The sequence below is a fragment of the Acipenser ruthenus genome, chromosome 17, assembly GCF_902713425.1.
Source record: "Acipenser ruthenus chromosome 17, fAciRut3.2 maternal haplotype, whole genome shotgun sequence".
NCBI lineage: Eukaryota > Metazoa > Chordata > Actinopteri > Acipenseriformes > Acipenseridae > Acipenser > Acipenser ruthenus.
The window spans coordinates 17,018,422-17,034,744 of NC_081205.1; the positions used below are offsets into that span (position 1 = coordinate 17,018,422).

The 16,323-nt window shown below is 44.2% G+C and overlaps 1 protein-coding gene across 1 annotated transcript in view; it reads left to right on the plus strand.

The window, feature by feature from the left end:
* The window catches only part of LOC117423463 (ras-related protein Rab-6B), a 140,836-nt gene that overhangs the window by 91,853 nt on the left and 32,660 nt on the right, over nt 1–16,323 (plus strand). Inside the window, exon 3 of the mRNA XM_058990030.1 lies at nt 15,862–15,915. Within this exon, the coding sequence (XP_058846013.1) occupies nt 15,862–15,915 (54 nt within the window). The remainder of the gene's footprint in view (nt 1–15,861; nt 15,916–16,323) is intronic.

Consider the following 16,323-nt stretch of genomic DNA (forward strand, 5'->3'; position numbering starts at 1 on the left):
TAATCCTCAAACTGAACGCAGTAGGGATTCAAGGAAATGCATGCACATGGATTAGGGAGTGGTTAACATGTAAAAAACATAAAGTACTGATTAGAGGAGAAACCTCAAAATGGAGCGAGGTAACCAGGGATCAGTATTAGGTCCTCTGCTATTCCTAATCTACATTAATGATTTCGATTCTGGTATAGTAAGCAAACTTGTTAAATTTGCAGACAACACAATAATAGGAGGAGTGGCAAACACTGTTGCTGCAGCAAAGGTCATTCAAAATGATCTAGACAGGATTCAAAACTGGGCAGACACATGGAAAATGACATTTAATAGAGAAAAGTGTAAAGTATTGCATGCAGGCATGTGACAGGGTAGCGTCGTGGGCCCAGATGTTATTCGGCAGGCAAAGAGACTCAGAGACAAGGAACTGCAGTTAATGCGCTTCTGCGCAGTTTAATAAACAAAAGTAAATCAAAAAGTGAAACAAAACTCTGCTCACCGAGCCAAAATAAAAGGTCAAACAAAAACAAATCTCGCACACAATAAACAAGAACAAAATAACCAGCGCAAGGGCCAAAACAAAAGGTTTAAACAAAATACAAAAAGGTAGGCTGGGCATTAGCCTTCACTACACTTCTTTTTTTTTCAAAAATAAACACAGCACAAACAAACAACCACTCACCCAAAAACCTCCCTCAAACAAAGGATTTTTCCCCTTTTTTATAGCATGTGGCTGGAGCCTAATTATCAATGATTCAATTAGCTCCAGCCACATTCTCACATGTATTTTGGCAGGGACAGGAAATTAACACCATCCCTGCCAACCACCACCAAATCACCACAACAATATTATTTACAGGCAGGGCTCTGCCCTGCTACATATCCCCCCCCTTGTGCGCAGCACACATGGCCCCACGGCCACCTCCCCCCCCCCCTTTGAAAGCCATCCACCCTCCCTCAAGTCCCCTATTGTCCTTCCTCTCCCATCCTTGAGGGAGGGTTAGTCCATAGTCCGGCGCCTTCCTAGCGGGACCGAGACCCGGCGACAGGGGACCCAGGCGTAGTGGATGGGGCATCAGGAGCGCAGGCAGGCGAGCAGTCGGCTGCAGCCCCAGGCAGAGGTGCGAGCCCAGGCGACTGTGGAGCGAAGTCTGGGCAACCAGGGGGAGCGGAGCAGGAGACCAGGCGACCTCCTGTGCCTGGTGGTGCTGTGACCTGGGAGTCAGGCCCAGCGACCAGAGGTCCAGACATGCAGCCTGGGTGTCTGGGAGCCCAGGTTGAGGGAACCAACCCCCAGGTGCCGGGCTATGGCACAGGGGTGGTGGTCGGGGCTGTGGTGGAGGTGGTCTCCTCACCTCCCCCCCTTCTTCGTAGCCGGTAGCTCCTCTTTGTGCGGCTCCGGCCACAGTATTCCCTGCTGCCATGAAGGGCTGGCAGCGACCCCAAGCAAAGCTAAGCCTGTAGTGACCACAGGCAACAGCGGCAGCGGACCCTCGGGAGGCGACGGCGGCAGCGGACCCTCGGGAGGCGACGGCGGCAGCAGCGGACCCTTGGGAGGCGACGGCGGCAGCAGCGGACCCTCGGGAGGCGACGGCGGCAGCAGCGGACCCTCGGGAGGCGACGGCGGCAGCAGCGGACCCTCGGAAGGCGACGGCGGCAGCAGCGGACCCTCGGGAGGCGACGGCGGCAGCAGCAGTGGACCCTCGGGAGGCGACGGCGGCAGCAGTGGCGGACCCTCGGGAGGCGACGGCGGCAGCAGCGGACCCTCGGGAGGCGACACAGGACCAGCAGCAACCCTAGGAGAAGCAAGGGAGACACAAGCAACCCCAGGCGATGCAGAGCAGCAGGCAGGCCCAGGCGATGGCGAACTGGCATCCCCAGGCGATGGCGGGAGGGGAGCCCCTGGCCATGAAGGCGGCAGCAGGAGCTCCACTTCTCCCAATGGTGATGTTTGTGGAGGTAGAGGTAGCTCCTGCTCCTCTCCTCTTGATGGCAAAGGCGGCAGGGACTCCTCCCCTTCTGGCTGCGAAGGCGGCAGGGGCTCCTCCCCTTCTGGCTGCGAAGGCGGCAGGGGCTCCTCCCCTTCTGGCTGCGAAGGCGGCAGGGGCTCCTCCCCTTCTGGCTGCGAAGGCGGCAGGGGCTCCTCCCCTTCTGGCTGCGAAGGCGGCAGGGGCTCCTCCCCTTCTGGCTGCGAAGGCGGCAGGGGCTCCTCCCCTTCTGGCTGCGAAGGCGGCAGGGGCTCCTCCCCTTCTGGCTGCGAAGGCGGCAGGGGCTCCTCCCCTTCTGGCTGCAGCAGTGGGACCAGCAGGCATCCTCCCTCTGCTGGCGGAGGCGGGGCCAGCAGGCTCTCTCCCTCTGCTGGTGGCAGTGGTGGATGCAAAGGCAGCAGGCATTCTTCTGGTGGGAGGGGGCAGTTGAGTAGGGAATGCCCCCGCTCTCCGCAGATGGGGCACCAGCAGGACGCCTCTACAGTGCGGAGGATGGCCTCCCAGCTGATCTCCTCTGGGGATGGTGGTGGGATCAGCAGGCACTCTTCCTTTGCTGGTGCAGGCTTGAGCGGTGGGCATTTGGGCTCCTCACTCCTGGGCATTGAGGACACCTGGGTATGGTCAACTGCCCAGAACCATTCGGCGGCGTCCCCAACCAGGCCCTGGTTCCAGGCCTCCTCGTACTGGGGATCACCGTAGGGGCAGTCCTCCCGGTCATGCCCAAACTCGCCACAGGCCTCACACATGGGGGCCCCTTCAGCCCTCCATTGTTCCTGCTCAGCTGCCCAGTTTGGGGGTCCAAACTGAGTGGGCGCCCGGGACCACCATCTTTTCCTCTGCTGCAGTTCTGGTTCCACCTCTTCTTCCTGAGGTGGGGAGTGGTAGTAGTCGGGCCACACGTGCCCAACCTCGCCAACTTCAAAACACCACTCCTCATCCCTCAAGCAGGTCATGCAGACGTCCACCTTGCCAGATGTGCGGTGGGGCTTGCGACCAGCCCCTCGCTGCTGCTTCTGCCGCTGCTTCTTTCCCATTTTTTATTTTTTTTTTAAACTACAATCCCGCTCCGAGTCTCTAGGGGGCGCTATCCCACTTCTGACACCATATGTGACAGGGTAGCGTCGTGGGCCCAGATGTTATTCGGCAGGCAAAGAGACTCAGAGACAAGGAACTGCAGTTAATGCGCTTCTGCGCAGTTTAATAAACAAAAGTAAATCAAAAAGTGAAACAAAACTCTGCTCACCGAGCCAAAATAAAAGGTCAAACAAAAACAAATCTCGCACACAATAAACAAGAACAAAATAACCAGCGCAAGGGCCAAAACAAAAGGTTTAAACAAAATACAAAAAGGTAGGCTGGGCATTAGCCTTCACTACACTTCTTTTTTTTTCCAAACATAAACACAGCACAAACAAACAACCACTCACCCAAAAACCTCCCTCAAACAAAGGATTTTTCCCCTTTTTTTTAGCATGTGGCTGGAGCCTAATTATCAATGATTCAATTAGCTCCAGCCACATTCTCACATGTATTTTGGCAGGGACAGGAAATTAACCCCATCCCTGCCAACCACCACCAAATCACCACACAACAATATTATTTACAGGCAGGGCTCTGCCCTGCTACAAGGCAATAAAAATGTGCATTATAAATATCATATGGGAGATACTGAAATTGAAGAAGCAATCTATGGAAAAGACCTAGGAGTTTATGTTGACTCAGAAATGTCTTCATCTAGACAATGTGGGGAAGCTATAAAAAAGCCCAACAAGATGCTCGGATATCTTGTGAAAAGTTTTGAATTTAAATCAAGGGAAGTAATGTTAAAACTTTACAATGCATTAGTAAGACCTCATCTAGAATATTGTGTTCAGTTCTGGTCACCTCGTTACAAAAAGGATATTGCTGCTCTAGAAAGAGTGCAAAGAAGAGCAACCAGAATTATCCCAGGTTTAAAAGGCATGTCGTATGCAGACAGGCTAAAAGAATTGAATCTATTCAGTCTTGAACAAAGAAGACTACGCGGCGATCTGATTCAGACATTCAGAATCCTAAAAGGTATTGAGAATGTCGACCCAGGGGACTTTTTTGAACTGAAAAAAGAAACAAGGACCAGGGGTCACAAATGGAGATTAGATAAAGGGGCATTCAGAACAGAAAATAGGAGGCACTTTTTTACACAGAGAATTGGGAGGGTCTGGAACCAACTCCCCAGTAATGTTGTTGAAGCGGTTACCCTGGGATCCTTCAAGAAGCTGCTTGATGAGATTCTGGGATCAATAAGCTACTAACAACCAAACAAGCAAGATGGGCTGAATGGCCTCCTCTCGTTTGTAAACTTTCTTATGTTCTTATGTTCTAAAGTGCTTAACATTGTCAAGAGCTGCATAAATTGCAGAATAAGAGAGAAACAGCTGTTCATCTGCAGGACGTCTTTAAGAAAACAGGACAGACACGGTGCATAAGAAATGAGATTGCAGAACTGCATCACATGCTGGTAACACATGATGTACGTTCCAGTAAAGCACAACACAAAACACGTGCCTGAGCTAAGAGCATTCCTGTTCCACAGCTACAGTAGATCTGAAACGGATTGCTAATGGTCAACAATGTTTTAATCTGGACAGTTTCTGTTCAATTGAGCAGCCTCTGTGTTTACCAGTTTATTTAAAGACTGTTAGAACATCATTAGTGATGCTGAGATCGCTTGCCCTATAGAAGAAAGCTGATAAGCAATGACTTCTGCTAATTACAGCTCTCTGTTCAGCTAATTACTGTCCCTTTTCACAAAATAATTAGCAGTTTGGTTTTAATTAACATACAAAATAGCTTAATGTTGATTATTCTTATGTTTTGTGTTGGTAAACCATGAATAAATGATTTGGGTTTTTTAATGGCCAATTAGCTTTGAAGATGATTGTGTGGAAAGTTAAGGGATTGTTGGCACCTTTCCCATTGTTAAAGCAATAGAGAACACAAGAATCCTGAATCTGTCTACTGCACACTACCATACAAGGACTGGACAGATGAATACATTTAGAACTATCTACAGTGGCTCTCAAAAGTATTCACCCCTCTTGGACTTTTCCACATTTTATTGTGTTACAACATGGAATCAAAATGGATTTAATTAGGAGCTTTTGCCACTGATCAACACAAAAAAAGTCCATAATGTCAAAGTGAAAAATAACATTTATAAATTGTTCTAAATTAATTACATATACAAAATAGAAAATAATTGATTGCATAAGTATTCACCCCCTTGAGTCAATATTTGGTAGAGGCACCTTTGGCAGCAATTACAGCCATGAGTCTATTTGGATAAGTCTCTACCAGCTTTGCACATCTGGACACTGCAATTTTTGCACATTCTTCTTTGCAAAATTGCTCAAGCTCCATCAAGTTGGATGGGGACCTTTGGTGAACAGCAATTTTCAACTCTTTCCACATTATCTCAATTGGATTGAGGTCCGGGCTTTGACTGGGCCACTCTAGGACATTGACCTTTTTGTTTTTAAGCCACTCCAGTGAGGCTTTGTATAATAAACTCAATAACTTACTAATTATTGACTCAGAGAAATGGCACGCGTACACTTACTCTAATTAACTGTTCTTTTATTTTTCTTTACAAGAGGGTGCTCACGCTAGCCTGGACAGGAACTAGAATCTGGGCAGGACGTGGCTCCCCATGACCCATGACCCCTTCAGCTATTGGGGCTGTACCAGGAATCATGTTACAATAACTCAACTGGAATAAAACGTAACTAAAACCCAGGGGACTAACTTTCAATATTCCACACTTTGGCTGTATGTTTGGGGTCATTGTCCTGCTGGAAGATGAATCTTCTCCCAAGTCCCAGGTCTCTTGCAGACTTCAGCAGGTTTTCCTTCAGGATTTCTCTGTACTTTGCTGCATCCATTTTGCCCTCTATCTTCACAAGCTTTCCAGGCCCTGACGCAGAGAAGCATTCCCATAGCATGATGCTGCCACCACCATGCTTCACGGTAGGGACGGTGTTTTCAGGATGATGTGTGGTGTCGGGCAGCAGTGTGGAGTAGTGGTTAGGGGTCTGGACTCTTGACCGAAGGTTTGTGGGTTCAATCCCTGGTAGGGGACACTGCTGCTGTACCCTTGAGCAAGCTACTTTACCTAAATTGCTCCAGTAAAAACCCAACTGTATAAATGGGTAATTGTATGTAAAAATAATGTGATATCTTGTAATAATTGTAAGTCGCCCTGGATAAGGGCGTCTGCTAAGAAATAAATAATAATAGGCTTGCGCCAAACATAGCGCTTAGCGTTGAGGCCAAAAATCTCTATTTTGGTCTCATCAGACCATAGAATCTTCTTCCACTTGGTCTCAGTCTCCCACATGCCTTCTGGCAAACTCTAGCCGAGATTTGATGAGAGTTTTTTTCAACAATGGCTTTCTTTTTGCCACTCCCATAAAGGCCAGTTTTGTGAAGCATCCAGGCTATTGTTGCCGTATGCACAGTGTCTCCCAGCTCAGCCGTGGAAGACTGTAACTCCTTTAGCGTTGCCATAGGCCTCTTGGTGGCCTCCCTGACTAGTGCCCTTCTCACCTGGATACTCAGTTTTTGAGGACGGCCTGTTCTAGACAGATTCACAGTTGTGCCATATTCTCTCCATTTCTTAATAATGGACTGTGCTCCAGGGGATATTCAATGCTTTGGAAATGTTCTTATATCCTACCCCTGATTGGTGCTTTTGAAGAACCTTATTCCGGATTTGCTTTGAATGTTCCTTCATCTTCATGATGTAGTTTTTGTTAGGAAATGTACTAACCAACTGTGGGACGTCCCAGAGACAGGGGTATTTTACCTGAAATCATGTGAAACACCTTAATTGCACACAGGTGGACTCCATTCAACTAATTATGTGACTTCTAAAGACAATTGGTTGCACCAGAGCTTATTTAGGTGTGTCATAGCAAAGGGAGTGGATACTTATGCAATCAATTATTTTCTGTTTTATATTTGTAATTAATTTAGAACAATTTGTAGATTTTATTTTTCACTTTGACATTATGGACTTTTTTTGTGTTGATCAGTGGCAAAAACTCAACACTTCTCACATTTGTAAACTTTCTTATGTTCTTATGTTCTTATGACAGGCGCTATATAAAATAAAGATTGATTGATTGATTGATTGATTGATGTAGGAGGAGCTGAACTGAGACCAAGGCCTCACTGATACGAAGGGCAGCCTTCGCATCTTCCACAGCTTCCTTTGCTGCCCACTTTCTTCCAGTTTTCAACACAGGTGCTGCCTCCCTCACACATTCGTTGTGTGACTCTACCAATGTCATTTCCAATCTAACCTTTGTGCACTTAAACTACTCGGTTAGAGCTGAGACTGATAGCTGCAGTATCCCTTTACCATACAGTCCCACTCTGCTGTGGCAGAGTGGAACTCCTAACCATTTCCTGACGTATGAACTGATTAACGCTTCCAGCTTCTCTACTGTTGTCCAGGAAACCTCATACACACTGAGTGGCCACAGAAGTCTTGGCATTAGACCAAATTGAAAGCACCAGAGTTTAAGTTTGCCCGGTAAAGCGCTGCTTCAACCCTTGTACTGCTTGTTGTCTCACTTCTCCCACATGAACTGTTTCCTTTAGATCCCCGTCGTACCATCTCCCAAGACTTTTCACAGGCTTCTCAGACACTGTTGGTATTGTCTCACCGTTAATGTAGAACCTCTTATCCACTACTTTACCTTTAATTATAGAGATGCTCCTTGACTTAGTGGGCTTGAATTGCATTTGTACCCATTCAATGTTATTGATTAGTTTGCCCAATAACCAATTCGTGCGGGCTACTGTTGTAGTCATGACTGTCACGTCATCCATTGGTGGCAGTTGTATTCTAGAAGCCAAACGTTCTCCTCCTACTACCCATTTTGACGCCCTAATAATTTCTTCCATTGCCATGGTAAAAAACCAGTGGAGAAATGGTGCATCCTGCCATTATTCCAACTTCTAGACATTGCCATGTAGTGGTGAAATCTGAAGCTGAAAAAAAAATTGCAAATCTTCAAAGTATGCTTTCACTAAGTTTTCTTATTGTCCTTAGTACACTGAAAAAAATAAAAATGCTGCCCAAAAAACCTAATGTAGTACTAAACTGTATGTATTAGCTAAATCCAGGAATATCACATGGAGCTCCTTCCTCTTCTTTTTAGCTGTTTGAATTTGCTGCCAGATCACACTGATGTGCTCTAAGCATCCTGAGAAACCTGGAATACCGGCTTTCTGTACTGAAGTGTCAATGATGCATTTCTTCAATAGGTAAGGTGAGAATCTCTGTGCAACAATGTTGAAGAAAATCTTGCCTTCCACATTTAACAGGGAAATAGGGCGAAACTGACCGATACTCGTAGAGTCTTTTTCTTTGGGTATAAAGACTCCACCTGCTCGGCACCATTTTTCCCATGCTACTTTCATCAATTTCCACAGGATTCGTAGAACACCAGGGTCACTCTTGTCCACTCTGTACGGAACTCCATTAGGCCCAGGAGATGATGACGCCCTTGCCTTTTTCAGAGCTTGCTCTACTTCTTTCCACTTAGGTGCACAGTCCTCCATTTGGTATTCTGGTGGGTTGATAGGTGTGATGTCTGAAGGAATCGACATAGGCTCCTGCCTTTTTTAATCTGTGTGCGTTTCTTCGAGATATCTCTCCAGCTCAGACATAGCTGCTTTTAATGTGCCATTTTTCTCCCTGGTGAATAACCTCTTTGCAAATTTGAATGGGTCTTTATAAAAGTTAGTTCTCACATGCTCCTTCTTTTTGTAGCGTTTCTGTAGGCGCTCAGCTCTGCGCAATGTTGCAAGCTTATCTTTTATGACCCTTTGTAATAGATTGAATGCCTCCTTCTGACTTTGTTCTGCTCTCCTCCATTGCGTCCTCAGCTGCCTCCTTTCTTTAACTAAGCGCTCAATCTCCTGCTGCCGTCTAGACTTTACAGGAATAGTTTATACTTTCTCCTTTCTTTTTTCAACTCCAAACCTTTCCCTCCATATACATAGATGGTATCCCCAAATTTATCCAGCTTCTTTTTGACTGTTCCACCTAACCTTTCTAATGCAAAACAGAGATCCGTGTTTACTGTGTCCCACACTGTTTTCTCAGAAGCTCTTGGCCATTTAACTCCAGGCTTGTGCCCGTTGAGGTTCTTTTCTCTGTTTGCTGGTTTGTCTGACCGGGTTCACAAGGATCATTAGGTTCATCACTAGTTGTATCCATGCAAGTCCTCCTCACGTCTATGACAGGGGTGCTGATATCCTGCGAACTGTGGTTTGCTTCCTGTCGCTGGATTTCATTCGACTGACTTGACTGACTTTGTCCCTTCTCCCTCAAGTATTTCATTCTCCTTTGATGAATCTTCAAACCCCTAACAGATAAGCTGAATACAGTGTTATTGCATCACTCATACGCATGCATTGTACAACTATAGACACAATGTGGAAATCATAAATTAATGTATTAAAAGACAATAAAGTATTATTTTCCTTGTACCCCCATTGTTGCCGCGGTCGGTTAGAAGTGGCAAATCATGTATAAATCACGTCTTCTCTCTGGACCCTGCACTCTGCACCCTGCTCTCTGCTCTCTGCACCCTGCTTTCCTCTGTACCCTGCTCTCTGCACTCTGCACCCTGCTCTCCTCTGTACCCTGCTCTCTGTACCCCTGCTGTCTGCACCCTGCTCTCTGTACCCTGCTCGTTGATTGTCTGCCTGCAGCTGCTATCCAAGGACACTTCTTTCAGTAGAAGCTAATTCAGTCTCAGCAAGCTACATCTCTGCTGTCCATACAGCCAATCAATGCTACCTAAATTGGCCCTGATCTGTCAAGGAAATTTACAACAGACTGCGTAGAATAAAGCTGCTGGAACTCATAAATATTGATCGAGCCTCGCCGCAGGACTGCGGAGGTGCACAGATACATCTTGAAATGTATCTGCCTCTGCAGTTACGCTTTTAAATACACTGAAAAGACTGCATTGAACTATTGTAATCTAATCAATGGGGTTTAATTAGATGATATGGATTGTAGTTAGTGATTTATTCAGCAAGAAATGAGTTTATTAATTCTTTCTTGGCATGATCTCGATTATGACATGCAAGACTGTTCTCTCGAGCAGGATTAGGATATGTTAAAAATGGAATTACATTATGATTTTTTTTAAACCACCTGTGTTAGATGATTACCATTTAACAATGAACCAGTAATAATCAGTCTAATACCTATAATTCATGCTTCACCGTGTGCATACTATCGTGCACAGACTTGAACTTTTACTGTACAGTACTTCATTAAAAGGTAACTAAGGTAATATATAGACATACTGTGTAACTTACATATATTTGTAGAAAATGACATGAAGGATGGATTAATATATAGATGAAAATGTCCATACTTCAAATATTTTAAAATGTCCATATTTCAAATATTTTAATGGTGAACCCTGGTGTTCTTCTTCTTTGACAGCATCTCTCAATGTGACTTTCCACTTGCCTGATTAAGTGAACAGCAATAGATTCACTTATACATGCATGCATACACACATTACAATTCCCTCCCTGCCTATTTGGAATCCACATGACTTTAAAAAGGGGCTGAAAAGCCAGTCTTTTGTTCTTTTGTTCGTTACAACCCTGGAGGTGGATCGGTAGAAAACCCTCACAACTGAGGCAACCAACATGGTCACTGTGTGTGTAGTGGGATCATCAGAACTAGGATCACTGTGTGTGTACACCGGGATCATCAGAACTAGAATCACTGTGTGTGTACACCGGGATCATCAGAACTAGGATCACTGTGTGTGTACACCGGGATCATCAGAACTAGGATCACTGTGTGTGTGTACACCGGGATCATCAGAACTACGATCACTGTGTGTGTACACCGGGATCATCAGAACTAGAATCACTGTGTGTGTACACCGGGATCATCAGAACTAGGATCACTGTGTGTGTACACCGGGATCATCAGAACTAGGATCACTGTGTGTGTGTACACCGGGATCATCAGAACTACGATCACTGTGTGTGTACACCGGGATCATCAGAACCAGAATCACTGTGTGTGTACACCGGGATCATCAGAACTAGGATCACTGTGTGTGTACACCGGGATCATCAGAACTAGAATCACTGTGTGTGTACACCGGGATCATCAGAACTAGAATCACTGTGTGTGTACACTGGGATCATCAGAACTACGATCACTGTGTGTGTACACCGGGATCATCAGAACTAGAATCACTGTGTGTGTACACTGGGATCATCAGAACTAGGATCACTGTGTGTACACCGGGATCATCAGAACTAGGATCACTGTGTGTACACCGGGATCATCAGAACTAGGATCACTGCATGTGTACACCGGGATCATCAGAACTAGAATCACTGCATGTGTACACCGGGATCATCAGAACTAGAATCACTGTGTGTACACCGGGATCATCAGAACTAGAATCACTGTGTGTGTACACCGGGATCATCAGAACTAGAATCACTGTGTGTGTACACCGGGATCATCAGAACTAGAATCACTGTGTGTGTACACCGGGATCATCAGAACTAGAATCACTGTGTGTGTACACCGGGATCATCAGAACTAGAATCACTGTGTGTGTACACCGGGATCATCAGAACTAGGATCACTGTGTGTACACCGGGATCATCAGAACTAGGATCACTGCGTGTGTACACCGGGATCATCAGAACTAGGATGACTGCATGTGTACACCGGGATCATCAGAACTAGGATCACTGTGTGTGTACACCGGGATCATCAGAACTAGAATCACTGTGTGTGTACACCGGGATCATCAGAACTAGAATCACTGTGTGTGTACACTGGGATCATCAGAACTAGAATCACTGTGTGTGTGTACACCGGGATCATCAGAACTAGGATCACTTTATGTACACTTGTGTGCATGTCCTCCTGCACTAGGGCCTACTGCAGGCCTAAAACCTGGACACCTGAGCAGCGCTTTCAACTTCAACCTCTGTGCCACTCTTGTCAATCAGCGGATACCCACACAGTAACAGAACACCCCTTACACCACCTAACTGATGTCCAAAAAGTCCTGACATTCTACATACATAGTACTCTCAATATCAGATCATCAGATCATTTATGTCCTTCAGTTCACAAACCCGGGGCAAACCTACTCCAACCAACAAATCAAATGCCAAACTTCGCAAATGAGATTAACCAAACTAGCAGAGCATTCCTGGTGCTTGCTTTGCTTGGTTGCTTGCTGACACTGAGACTAAGTACACTGTCAACCCACCTGGTTATTTCTGATTGGTGGGACATTAGCGAAGCCCCCAAATTACTGCAAGGCCCTGTGTTATTTCTGTCAGTAATTGAGTTTGTCAGCTGTGGGCCTTATCTTTCTTGACAAGATTATCCACCAAGCCTGTTTATTCCTGCAGCTGACATGCATGGCTAGCCAGCTTTGTTATTTGCTGTTTAGATTTCACTCACTTGACTTAAAAAAGACCTCAATCAATATCTCCCTCTATCATTATTTCTGAGTCTTGCTGGTCAGTGTAAAGCAGAAGTCCAATGAGTGTGCTTGTGAAAGCATTTAAAAAAAAAATGTGCACCACTTTGACAATTCAAATCACTTTTAGGGAATGTCCTTTTCTATCGATGCATAAACTGCTTCCAAAGCTGTGAATGGGTCCCTCTGCTGGTACAAGAATGTGAGGTGTTCAGTCATCAGTGATTCTTCTCTTTACACTCAGCTGAGAAGACAACTGTGGTAGGGATCACATGTCACCTCTCCAAAAAAATTGAAAGTGTTATAGACTGGTAGAAATACGTAGCAAAGCTATAATTCACTACAAAATGCAATTGGAAAGCATGGGGTGATGGAACAGTGGAAAGGTGTTCTGTACAGGGTTATGATGGGGTGATGGGACAGTGGAAAGGGGTTCTGTACAGGGTTATGATGGGGTGATGTAATGGAGTGGCATAAAGGAGTTTTCCTTTGTGTAAAATATTACAAATACTGGGATGTTATAATGTTATACTTAGCTGCTATGAGAGTGCAGTACAGTACACTCTTTCTGCACCACTTAAAAAAAGATGAGATCTGAAGGTTACATTTATTAATTAAGCAATAGAACCCGAAGAAGACATCTTTACCGTCTGGTACCGTTGTGCCTTTCAATGCCCGAGCTGAAGGAGGTAGGTAATGAACATAAAGCCCTCTTATGAGGGTTCTATTGCTATTAGAAAATTGACATGTTTTCGTGATTTTATGCAACACTAGTTTTTGTTGCTAATGTAAACATTTTCTTCAATATTCCATGAGCAATGCTGTTTTCTCAGAATTCCAGCGCTGGTCTGGTAGACTTCATGCTTCAGTATCCCAGCGGTGGACAATGTTGCGTCATTGGTGTTTCAAATAGCCTAAATAATACCTCAATACTAAAAAAAAATCTTCATCTTTCATGGAGTTGTTCTTCAGTTCAGGTACCTCATACACAAAAGCAAACATGGTTTGTGAACTGTTTGTAAAGCCTGTAAAAGAATAAATTAACTTTTTATTTTTAATTAGGGTAAGTTTGTGTATTTGTGTAAGTTTCATTTTTAAGTTACTGTTAGGTCCTAAAATGTATTAGCGGAAAAAATTTAAGTTTTAATAATTAAAAAATATCTAGTAGCCTGCATGTGTTGATTCAGTACCTTGTTCACAGTGTGCTGATAAAGTGTATTCAAAGCCTCATTCCTGGCTTTGTTAGAGAAGAGAGCACAGGCCTGTGTTGTTATTGTGATATCATGAAACAACATTGCTGAAAGTAATTAGTCGGCATCCAGTTGTTTGATTTATATTTTTATTTGCTACACTAAATTTAAATAGATATATAGAATGTATAGGACAGCTAGGAAGCAGACAACATTCACAGGCATTGAAGCCTCCTCAAAATTGCAAAGTGAAAAATATATATATATAATAATATGTTGTGCAGCATTATAATAGAATGATGTTCAAATAAAACAAAACAAAAAATATTGTCTAAAATGTAAGAAAAAATGACATTTAGATTCACCCTAGATTCAACATACCTATAGTAACAGCAGTGCTGGCTGCTCAGAGGGGACAAGGCTCAGTTATAAATCACAGCATGAAGGAATATCCCCTAGAAAGTGTCCTGAGGGCATCGGATGATTCGAGGGCATTTGCCATTTACTCCCATCTTTCACTTCCGGAGCTCGGCAACTCTACGAAATCAAGCCACCCTGTCCCTAACCCATCCCCAAACCTAACCTTAAGCAACCCTGCCCTAAAACCTAACCTCAAACCCAATACCTAACCCTAAACCTAGCCATTAAGAATCACCTGATGCCCTCAGGACACTTTCTAGGGGATAGTCCTGTGTGCTGCTTATAAATCTGCTATTAACCACAGTACTAGCAGTAGCAGATCATGTGATCTGAGCACAGGTTTTAATTGGAAGGGTCCAGAGCCTCTGTACAAACTCCTATCTGCTATAACCACACACACAGTACAGTATGAGCAATGGCAGATCCCTGGTTTTAATTGGAGGAGCAACTCAAATGCTCTCGCCCCCTGCTGAAGCACTGCTTTAATGAGTATGTGCAATTATGAGTGAAGTTGAAGGAGATTTTGACCAGAAAAAAAAATGAAATCCACCATAGCGGTAGGAAAATGTTAAAAACAAATTGTAAAAAACTGTGTCACTGCTTATTCCCATTAGTCCCATTAAACCAAAGTTAAAATGCGAAGCCAGCATGTTGTTGGCATGTGTGGATTACAGGAGTTTTCTTCTGCATTTCTGCTGATTGGAAACGCCTTTCTGTGTGTACCAGATAAACTACTATTCCCAGAAGACACTGCGCTACCGTGTGCATATTAATTTATATTTATATATATATATATATATATATATATATATATATATATATATATATATATATATATATATTTATATACACAAATGAATATGCACAAGGGGTGTATGCACAAGGGGTATATAAAACCGTCCGTCATTGTTGTTTGAGACCTGCGATAAGCCCATCCCGAGTAGCTTGTGGGAATGTGGCTGGAGCCTTAATAAGGTAATTGTTAAATGGGTAATTAAGGCTCCAGCCACAGAATAAAAGACCCACACTGGGCTGAGAGAAGGGGGAGAGTTTAGAAGAGTAAAGGAGAGTAAAGAGTGAAAGTGAATGCTACCAGGAAGCGAACCCCGGTACTCGTTTTATAAAAAGGATTATTATAGTCTGTGTTATTTTCCTTTGGCCAATGTGCCCTTTTCTTTTTGTGTTTTTTGTTTAAATCTTTATTTTGTATTGAATTAATAAAAACGAGTGCAGCAGCGCAGTTTTTCCCCGTATGTTTTGTGTTGTTTTGGTTTCATTCCCTGGTGTGACTTCACCACTGCAACCTTCACTGTCACAGTCACCTTGGATAAAGGCATCTGCCAAATAAATTAATAAATAAATAAATAATAATATGAAGTGTTGTCAGTCAGAACACAATAATACGATTCTACTGTTGCTGGGGGTATAATGGGACCCCAAACCCTCTGCCTTCCCTTTTTTTTTGCCGACCAGCCACCACTGTTCACTAATTTTATTTCATCAAGCCCAGAAAAGGTAAATTACATAAATAAATAATGTATTTACATATTTTCTGACAGCTTGATTTGGAACAGCGATTAAACGTAGTTTGAACGATAACATTTTAGGTCCTTTACCAGAGATTAGGGACCTTATATTTGCCAATCAGGTAAAGGAATTGTCTGATCCATTTTCTAATAGTTTATTCATGTCAGGCCTAATTTTGTCTTTTATGTTGATTTACAGGCAACAATCGGAATTGACTTCCTTTCAAAAACCATGTACCTGGAAGACCGAACAGTAAGTACTCTTGGCTTCTTGACATTTCAAGAATGTAGCCTGGCTGTGAAAGGGTAGCCTGGCTGTGAAAGGGTAGTCTGGCTGTGAAAGGGTAGTCTGGCTGTGAAAGGGTAGTCTGGCTGTGAAAGGGTAGCCTGGCTGTGAAAGGGTAGTCTGGCTGTGAAAGGGTAGTCTGTATAGAATGCAGATACATTTGTGCAACAGGATCCATGGAGAATTCCATACATCAACTACATGTGAACGTTAACAGGGTTCGTATTGCATGCGGTTTAGTCTGGTTCAGTGTATAGGGTTTGTATTGAATGAGGTTTAGTTTGTTGCAGTGTATAGGGTTCGTATTGCATGCGGTTTAGTCTGGTGCAGTGTATAGGGTTTGTATTGAATGAGGTTTAGTCTGGTGCTGTGTAT